Source organism: Coregonus lavaretus, assembly GCF_964263955.1.
Source record: "Coregonus lavaretus genome assembly, contig: HAP1_SCAFFOLD_426, whole genome shotgun sequence".
Classification (NCBI taxonomy): Eukaryota; Metazoa; Chordata; class Actinopteri; order Salmoniformes; family Salmonidae; genus Coregonus; species Coregonus lavaretus.
The window spans coordinates 177501-188184 of record NW_028158557.1 but is presented as its reverse complement, the minus strand read 5'-3'; the positions used below and the strand labels follow the sequence as shown (position 1 = coordinate 188184).

The 10684-nt window shown below is 44.4% G+C and overlaps 1 protein-coding gene across 1 annotated transcript in view; it reads right to left on the bottom strand.

Moving 5' to 3' along the window:
* LOC311123825 (glutamate receptor 1-like) overlaps window positions 1-10684 on the bottom strand; it is a gene marked incomplete at both ends in the record, with an annotated part of 105709 nt that overhangs the window by 58786 nt on the left and 36239 nt on the right. Inside the window, 2 exons of the mRNA XM_084198050.1 lie at window positions 1300-1484; window positions 9715-9954. Of these exons, the coding sequence (XP_084054176.1) occupies window positions 1300-1484; window positions 9715-9954 (425 nt within the window). The remainder of the gene's footprint in view (window positions 1-1299; window positions 1485-9714; window positions 9955-10684) is intronic.

The following is a 10684-nucleotide window of genomic DNA, read 5'->3' as shown; positions in this document are numbered from 1 at the left end:
ATGAGGAGATAGACAGATGGGTCAAGGGAGAAAGAGAGAATGTCCACTTGGGAGAGATGAGGATTCCTGTGCCACCACCCCGCTGACCAGATGCTCTCGGGGTATGCGAGAACACATGGTCAGACGAGGACAGAGCAGTAGGAGTAGCAGTGTTTTCAGTGGTAATGTAAATGTGAATGTAAATGTAAATATAAATATAAATGTAAATGTAAATGTATTGTAAATGTAAATGTAAATGTAAATGGATCTGAATACATATGTAAATGTGGTATTTCCGTTTTTTATTTTTGATACATTTGCAAAACTTTCTAAAAACCTGTTTTTGCTTTGTCATTATGGGGTATTGTATGTAGATTGATGTGGAGAAAAAAACGATTTAATCCATTTTAGAATAAGGCGGCAACGTAACAAAATATGGAAAAAGCAAAGGGGTCTGAATACTTTCCGAAGGCACTAGATCAAATGTATTTTTACCTGGAGTTTTTCCTACTAGTTTCAACACTTTGTCTTGAAATCTTTGGTTGTTTACTATACTACCTTACTCACTCTGTTTAGCACATGGCCTCAGATGTGAATCCTTAAAGAGATGGGTGGTGCTAAGGCTTAAGAGGGTGTGAACGATGCTGAATGGGTGTAGACAAAGAAGAGCTCTCCAGTAGGTGTACCAAAACATTCAAGGGCCATTTCCTCAAAATTGGGGTTACAAGTTTATCAACTTTCAAAGCAGAATTACTTTCCCATTGTTCCTCAACCGAGGTGGTCGGTCACATAAAGCCAATATTGACTTTGCAGCTGGCCTATCTAGTGGAAATCGCTCCGTTCTGCCTCCAGGGCAAGATTCAATAAACTCAACCTGCCTCTCTTCCCTTCACTTCTCTCTCTTTTTATTACTCTCTCTTTCTCTGTCCCATCTTTTGCTGGCTATGTGGTGTTTATTTCACTGAGAATTCATGTTAATCATGTCTCACGTGCAACGTAGCGATGTTTTCTCAAATGTCTAGATTCAATTAATTCACAGAAAGAATAAGTAAAATGGCCCAAATCAGGCCTACTTTTTGAATCTGACCGGCATTTTTAAGTGGCCCAGTTCTGGCCGATCCAGGTCTGACAAAGTTCTGGCTTATATATGGCAGCCAAATCATGGACCACTGCTTGTCATTTTTGCCATTCCTGGCCCACTACTAGCGATGGAGATGACTCTAGCAATGTCACAGTCTTGTTACCTATTTGAGGATGGAGGTGAGTCTCTCTATCTTGTTACCTATTTGAGGATGGAGGTGAGTCTCTCTATCTTGTTACCTTTTTGAGGATGGAGGTGAGTCTTCCGGTCTCACAGTCGATGATGATCTGTCCCTCCTTCCTCTTGTCCAGGTCTTGGAACACCTTGAGGAACGAGGCCTCCGTCATGGTCTCCACGTTGACAGACGTCACCAGCCAGCTCCTCTCAGCAGCCGTGTCCAGGACCTTTTGCAGCACTGACAGGCCTACAGGTCAGGGGCAAAGGTCAGGGGTTATAGGTGAACTATGGCTGTGTTCCAAAAGGCATCCTATTTCATGGTGCCCTGGTCAAAAGTATTGCACTATATAGTTTATAGGGTGCCATTTTGGATGTACCGTATGACATCATTTACACTGTATAAACTGACATCTCTTAGAATACAATCATCTTGCCCAATAAGCCCAAGAAGCATCTTGCCCACTAAGCCCAAGAAGCATCTTGCCCACTAAGCCCAAGAAGTGTCTTTCCCACTAAGCCCAAGAAGCATCTTTCCCAATAAGCCCAAGAAGCATCTTTCCCACTAAGCCCAAGAAGCATCTTTCCTACTAAGCCCAAGAAGTGTCTTTCCCACTAAGTCCAAGAAGCATCTTTCCCACTAAGCCCAAGAAGCATCTTTCCCACTAAGCCCAAGAAGTGTATTTCCCACTAAGCCCAAGAAGCATCTTGCCCACTAAGCCCAAGAAGTGTCTTTCCCACTAAGCCCAAGAAGCATCTTTCCCAATAAGCCCAAGAAGCATCTTTCCCACTAAGCCCAAGAAGCATCTTTCCTACTAAGCCCAAGAAGTGTCTTTCCCACTAAGCCCAAGAAGCATCTTTCCCACTAAGCCCAAGAAGCATCTTTCCCACTAAGCCCAATAAGTGTCTTTCCCACTAAGCCCAAGAAGCATCTTTCCCACTAAGCCCAAGAAGCATCTTTCCCAATAAGCCCAAGAAGCATCTTTCCCACTAAGCCCAAGAAGCATCTTTCCCACTAAGCCCAAGAAGCATCTTTCCCACTAAGCCCAAGAAGCATCTTGCCCATTAAGCCCAAGAAGCATCTTGCCCACTAAGCCCGATAAGCTGTCTGTGTTTTTGCCCAGTAATCAATAATATAGCTCTCATGCTAACATAGGCCTATCCATCAATAATATAGCTCTCATGCTAACATAGGCCTATCCATCAATAATATAGCTCTCATGCTAACATAGGCCTATCCATCATACGACTTTCCCTGACAGCACAGGAATGTGATATATGATTACTGGCTCCAGAGGCATAGTTCATTATGACGACTGGGATGCCATGTACAGGTATGTTGTTACAGCACTTGGTGTTACTCTGAATAATCACTCCACACACACACACACACACACACACACACACACACACACACACACACACACACAGACACACGCACATGCACATGCACATGCACCTTGAAATTCCAAAAAAGCATCTTTGTTTATTTTGAGCTCATCCTTCTTCATATTACCATCTTTCAACACAGCCCAAAAAGCTTTTATGGCCTAACACATTTAGAACTTCTCCTTATAAATATTACTTTTTTAAGTGCTTTAACTGGAGAGATGGTATGTGTCCCAAATGGCACCCTATTTCCTAAAGTAGTGCACAATAAGCAGCTGCTTAGGGGGCCCCCGACCATTTTTTTAATATATTAATTTTTTTAGGAACTTAGTCGAGGTCTCAACTTACTATTTAGAGTAGAAATTGTAGAATACACCAGGTACGATTTTCGAAAGTTGGATGTGCATCAGCAGTTTTTCTCTTGTTATGTCAGTCACTGACAGTCACTCAATTAGCCCATTTCAACTAACATGGACGTTTGTCTAACCAGCTATCTAAACTTGTAGTAATCATGACCGAATACTGACCGGCAACGCAGGACACATGCCCAGAGGCCCTGATCTCCAGGGTACCCACATTGATTTTGTTAGTCACTCTCACTCAGATATAATAATAATAATAATAATAATAATAATAATAATAATATGCCATTTAGCAGACGCTTTTATCCAAAGCGACTTACAGTCATGCGTGCATACATTTTTGTGTATGGGTGGTCCCGGGGATCGAACCCACTACCTTGGCGTTACAAGCGCCGTGCTCTACCAGCTGAGCTACAGAGGACCACGATATCATACTAACATGGCATAAGGCATGGCAAAATGTGTAGAATTGCAGAAAATTATCTTTAAAACGGCAAAATAAAATCTCCACCCCAAGACAAAATGGATAGATGTACATTTTTCCCTCCGCCGTCAAGAGGGGGGCCACTAAAATGTTTTGCCGCGAAGTGGAGAGAACCCCAACCAAGTCTCACTAAGGGCCCCCAAAAGGCTAGGGCTGGCCCTGCACACACACACAGACACACACGCAGACACACACCCAGACACACACCCAGACACACGGACACACACAGACAGTCCCTCAGAGGCACCAATTAAATCCAGGCCACTCCATTAAGCTGTCCCCATAGGCTACTAATGCACTAAAGCATCATAGGGGAACAGGCCAGGGAGCCAATGGGCTCGCGGCTCCAAACAGGGACAGGAAATAAGAGGCCATTAGGGAACGCATCGATCATGGCTGCAGATTTACAGTGTCGGAGGCACACACACACACACAGTATCATATTAGACCAATCAGAATCCTCCTGGGAGGGGACAGACAGTTGTTCCAGAAGGTAAACAAAGCTTTTACAAGAGGCAGAGTGGCGGCCATTACTGAACCAAATACTGAATTACACCAATCACATTATAAGCTAAGCTACAACATGAAGCGGTATTCCGCACAGCCAGTCACAACTGCACTATAAATAATAATCTGAAATGGCATATGACCCTCTTTACATATTTCACATGCCATATTTGCAGCAGGGTTGTTGGTGTGTGTCTAACTAGTCAGAGTTATGGTGAAAGGTGATGGATGCCTGGCTCCGTTGGACGGTTTAGAGGAGAGGTTTAGAAGTAGTTAAAGGGGTTGGTGACACCTGATGAATACAACGTGTGAAATCACATAAATCATTTGAGAAATAGGACATAGCTTTAGTTCAGTGGGCTAATACAGTCCTGTGGTGTTCAGAAGACCTGGTTTCAAACTCAGCAGTCAGTCACATTAAACCATTGACTGATATGGACAGCAGAGAACTCCATAGACGGAGCGTCTGCTTTCAGGACCATGGTCAACACCTCTGTTTCAAGGTCTAGTTTCAGGACCATGGTCAACTCCTCTGTTTCAAGATCTAGTTTCAGGACCATGGTCAACTCCTCTGTTTCAAGGTCTAGTTTCAGGACCATGGTCAACTCCTCGGTTTCAAGGTCTAGTTTCAGGACCATAGTCAACTCCTCTGTTTCATGGTCTAGTTTCAGGCCCATGGTCAACTCCTCTATTTCAAGATCTATTTTCAGGACCATGGTCAACTCCTCTGTTTCAAGGTCTAGTTTCAGGACCATGGTCAACTCCTCTGTTTCAAGGTCTATTTTCAGGCCCATGGTCAACTCCTCTGTTTCAAGATCTATTTTCAGGACCATGGTCAACTCCTCTGTTTCAAGGTCTAGTTTCAGGACCATGGTCAACTCCTCTGTTTCAAGGTCTAGTTTCAGGACCATAGTCAACTCCTCTGTTTCATGGTCTAGTTTCAGGACCATGGTCAACTCCTCTGTTTCAAGGTCTATTTTCAGGACCATGGTTAACTCCTCTGTTTCAAGGTCTAGTTTCAGGACCATGGTCAACTCCTCTGTTTCATGGTCTAGTTTCAGGCCCATGGTCAACTCCTCTGTTTCATGGTCTAGTTTCAGGACCATGGTCAACTCTGTTTCAAGGTCTAGTTTCAGGACCATGGTCAACTCCTCTGTTTCAAGGTCTAGTTTCAGGACCATAGTCAACTCCTCTGTTTCATGGTCTAGTTTCAGGACCATGGTCAACTCCTCTGTTTCAAGGTCTAGTTTCAGGACCATGGTCAACTCCTCTGTTTCAAGATCTATTTTCAGGACCATGGTCAACTCCTCTGTTGTCATGGTGTGATTTCAGGAACATGGTCAACTCCTCTGTTTCAAGATCTAGTTTTAGGACCATGGTCAACTCCTCTGTTGTCATGGTGTGCTTTCAGGACCATGGTCAGCTCCCTACAGCTCAATCACACAGTCTGCACTGTCTGCACTGTCTGCACCCCTTTTCAACAAGAACACACCATTATTCTAGTATAAATAAAACCTTTTTGCCCCTTACTCCCTGAAATAGAACAAGGAGGTTGATGCGGCCACACAAATCTGTGTCTGCACACCATGAAGAGAACATCATAATGGAATCTGGCCCTCGTAAGAACTAATAATGGAATCTGGCCCTCATCAGAACTAACTGGACTAACACATGGAGGCACCGACACGTGGGAGGGGAGAGAGAGAGAGAGAGAGAGAGAGAGAGAGAGAGAGAGAGAGAGAGAGAGAGAGAGAGAGAGAGAGAGAGAGAGAGAGAGAGAGAGAGAGAGAGAGAGAGAGAGAGAGAGAGAGAGAGAGAGAGAGAGAGAGAGAGAGAGAGAGAGAGAGAGAAAAAGAAATACAACTTTTTTTTATTATTCACAGAAAAAAGGCAATTTTGTGAATATTGTTTATGAGGGTTTTAATGGACGTTCAAATTTATTTTACCCATTTCCAGGCTTCTGAAAATAAAAAGAGACACACTTTAGAAGTTAACGTCTGTTGCTCAACAGCACATCTACATAGATGTTATCTGGGGAGAAAGTAGATTAAAATCCCTGCAACTGCACACTCACAGCGATTTATCTCTACGTTCCCTCTGTGCGTCCCAAATGGCACCCGATTCCCTTTATTGTGCACTACTTTAGGAAATAGGGTGCCATTTGGGACACATACCATCTCTCCAGTTAAAGCACTTAAAAAAGTAATATTTATAAGGAGAAGTTCTAAATGTGTTAGGCCATAAAAGCTTTTTGGGCTGTGTTGAAAGATGGTAATATGAAGAAGGATGAGCTCAAAATAAACAAAGATGCTTTTTTGGAATTTCAAGGTGCTGAAATGTGTGCAACAATACACACACACACACACACACACACACAAACACCTGCATACATGTATGGGTACTTTAATCTCTCTCCCAGGCATTCAACTTTAATCCACATTCAGCCCTGCATAGCAATGGACGGAGAATCTCGGATCAGTATACCAAAGAGAGAGCCCCCCTGGGGACTAAACACAGACTGCTATAATCTACACTGACAAAGGTGCCTGTCTGCATACCTCTATTTAGCCTTGTGATAGGGAACAAAGTGCCATCTACAATGGCCTGAAGACACGCAGCCACACAGGCACACACACACACACACACACACACACACCAAAACCACACACACATGCACGCATTAACGCAAGCACACACACACACACACACTATAACCGAACAAACAGCGATTTTTCTTACAGGCTTAAAATAACATTTTGGACAGGCAGCTGGAGAATAGTATCCAGGCAACAGGAGGCAATATGGATGATGATATGGATTCCAGAACTCTCCATCCCACCACTCAATTACACACGCACGCATGCACGCACACACACACACACACACACACACACACACACACACACACACACAAACACGCATGCACGCACGCACACACACCCACACACACACACACCAACACACAAACATCAGGGTTAATGGCTCCGCAGTCCCTCACTGGCCGATAAAGGGATCATGGGAGATAAAAACATCACTGGGACATGCGTGGCGCTCTAGCTATCACGGCTACTATACATCACAAGGACCAATCCTCTGTGTGAAATCTCCTCTGTCACAATCCTGTTGTGTGTCCAGACAGACTGACAGAGTGACAGTTTACCAAGGTCTCACAGTGGTCATTAAGCTGGCTTTATTTCAGAGTGTCACATCACTCAGCAGTCACAACACACACAAAGAGACATGCATGCATGCACGCAAACAAGAACGCATACACACACACAAATACACAAACACGCAAGCACACACACACACAGACACACACACACTGCCAGCGTATGCAGAGAGTTTAGTGTAGCTTGACAGTTATGCTCTGAAACACACAACACCTGGGACAGATGGCACGGCATTATGGGTAGGCTACAGCTGATTGGCTATGGATGGACTGGGAGGGGAGAAGGGGAGGAGGGGAGAGGAAGTGAGAGACTGGGAGGGTGGAGAGGGGGAGGAGATGAGGTAGGGACAGAGGTAAAGCACACCTGGTGTGGACAGGTGCGTCATTCTTTCTCTGGGGGTTTTTGCACCGACAGAAAATGAAGCAGATTAAACATGTGTTCGCTTTGCTCTTGCCATACAGTATGCTTTTCAAATACCCTGACAAAAGCAGTGTGTATTCAACTCTCTCCTCCTCTTTGTGTGATATATCATTATGTCTGTGTGTCTGTGTTTGTGTTGACTGTCCATGTGCAGGTGCTGCCCAGAGCCGTGGCTGAAAAGGCTTTTCATTGTGAAAGGACACAACGGCTATTCCTTACCCTTCCACTGTCACCATGGCAATCAGTGAATGACAAACTGTGGTTGGTATGACGACTGATGTCTTGCACAAGACAGGACCTGCGAGAGGTGTGTGTGTGTGCAGGAAGTGTGTATTATGTGTGTGTGTTTGTGTGTGCGCGTGCACACTCTAAAGCTATTCCTGACACATACCTGGAACGTCATACCCTGTGACCCAGCGATCCCACCAAACCTCCAGCAACTCCCCCGTCTATTAACCTGGATAGTAAACTGAATATCACTCTGTTTCACTACTGTATCACTTGGTCTCCTTGACAACCTTGACAAACCAGCCAGTGGTAGTAATGCATGGTAATGTTGTGGTCTTCTATAGCTCAGTTGGTAGAGCATGGTGCTTGAAACGCCAGGATAGTTGGTTCGATTCCAGGGACCATCATACATTAAAAAAATTATGATGCACGTATGGCTAAATGGCACATGTTCCGTGACGTCTTATCATTGTGATGTTGATATTCACATGCAGACACTATTCAGTGAATACAGTGGCTTGCTACAGTTTTTTTATTTTGTTGCCTTACAACCTGGAATTAAAATGGATCTTGGGGGTTTTGTATCATTTGATTTTAACAACATGCCTACCACTTTGAAGATGTAAAATATGTTTTATTGTCAAACAAACAAGAAAACAGAAAACTTGAGCATGCATAACTAGGTCTGGGCTTTGACTAGGCCATTCCAAGACATTTAAATGTTTCCCCTTAAACCACTCGAGTGTTGCTTTAGCAGTATGCTTAGGGTCATTGTCCTGCCGGAAGGTGAACCTCCGTCCCAGTCTCAAATCTCTGGAAAACTGAAACAGGTTTCCCTTAAGAATTTCCCTGTATTTAGCGCCATCCATCATTCCTTCAATTCTGACCAGTTTCCCAGTCCCTGCCGATGAAATACATCCCCACAGCATGATGCTGCCACCACCATGCTTCACTGTGGGGATGGTGTTCTCGGGGTGATGAGAGGTGTTGGGTTTGCGCCAGACATAGCGTTTTCCTTGATGGCCAAAAAGCTCAATTGTAGTCTCATCTGACTAGAGTACCTTCTTCCATATGTTTGGGGAGTCTCCCACATGCCTTTTGGCAAACACCAAACGTGTTTGCTTATTTTTTTCTGAAAGCAATGGCTTTTTTCTGGCCACTCGTGAAGCCCAGCTCTGTGGAGTGTACGGCTTAAAGTGGTCCTATGGACAGATACTCCAATCTCCGCTGTGGAGCTTTGCAGCTCCTTCAGGGTTATCTTTGGTCTCTTTATTTGTTTTACTTTTTTTAGGGGGTCTCTTTGTTGCCTCTCTGATTAATGCCCTCCTTGCCTGGTCCGTGAGTTTTGGTGGGCGGCCCTCTCTTGGCAGGTTTGTTTTGGTGCCATATTCTTTCCATTTTTTAATAATGGATTTAATGGTGCTCCGTGGGATGTTCAAAGTTTCGGATATTTTTTTATAACCCAACCCTGATCTGTACATCTCCACAACTTTGTCCCTGACCTGTTTGGAGAGCTCCTTGGTCTTCATGGTGCCGCTTGCTTAGGTGGTGCCCCTTGCTTAGTAGTGTTGCAGACTCTGGGGCCTTTCAGAACATGTGTATATATACTGAGATCATGTGACAGATCATGTGACACTTAGATTGCAAACAGGTGGACTTTATTTAACGAATGATGTGACTTCTGAAGGTAATTGGTTGCACCAGATCTTATTTAGGGGCTTCATAGCAAAGGGGGTGAATACACATGCACGCACCACTTTTCCGTTATTTATTTTGTATAATGTCCATTACATGAAATCCAAATAAAAATCCATTTAAATTACAGGTTGTAATGCAACAAAATATGAAAAACGCGAAGGGGGATGAATACTTTTGCAAGGCACTGTAAATCATTTAACCTTTGACCCCTCTACTCACCAGAATCTGAGCTGTACATGTAGACGAACTTGGTCCATCCATAGTGGTCTATAACCCCCACCAGAGTGTCCTGTAGCTCGGGTCTCAGCTGGATCACAAACTGGTTGGCCGTCTCGATGGGGAAGGAAGGCGTGACGAAACACACATGCAGCGCTCCGCAGAACGACATCAACATGTTGACTGTCTTCCTGTCGTAGAGACCGATGATGGCATAGACACCTTTAGAGAACTGGGAACAGACTGGGGGGAAGGAGAGTGGGAAGACGGAGAGAGAGAGGAAGGGGGAGAGGGGGGTGGTGAGAGAAAATGAGAAAAGAAGGAAATGACAGAGGGAGAGAGAAGAAGAGGGGCGGGGGGGGGAGAGGAAGAGGGGGAAGAAAAGAGATGACATTGTTAGACTTTCTGGTATTTAGATTCACATGTTGAAGACCTTTCCATTGAAAATATAATGTTACATTGCGAGAAAAATTCTGCACAGATTAGGGTATGTAGCATGATTGGCTTTCTGTCTACTGTGAGAGGTGGACGATGGAGGGATAGACAGATGTGGAAAATAGAGGGGAAGAATGGACATGAGGAGAGGAGAGGTTAATCAATGCATCCTCTGGGCTCCACTGACAATTCACTGACAGCAGTACTCATGATTCCATATGTCATGTTATTTTCTCTCTCTCTCTGTCTCTCCCATTTCTCTCTCTCTCTCTCTCTCTCCTCTCTCTCTCTCGCTCTCTCTTTCTCTCTCTCGCTCTCTTTCTCTCTCTCTCTCTCGCTCTCGCTCCCCTGCTGCCTTGTTCTCTCTTTCTCTCTCTCATTTCCCGCTCTGCCACTGCCTCCCGTTGAGCCAAAATGGCCTCCATCTGTTTTGATCCTGTTACCTTCATTTTTGCTCTTCCTTTCTTTTCACTGCACTACAACACATCTACCTCGTCCTCTCTTTTCACTGCACTACAACACATCTACCTCTTCCTTT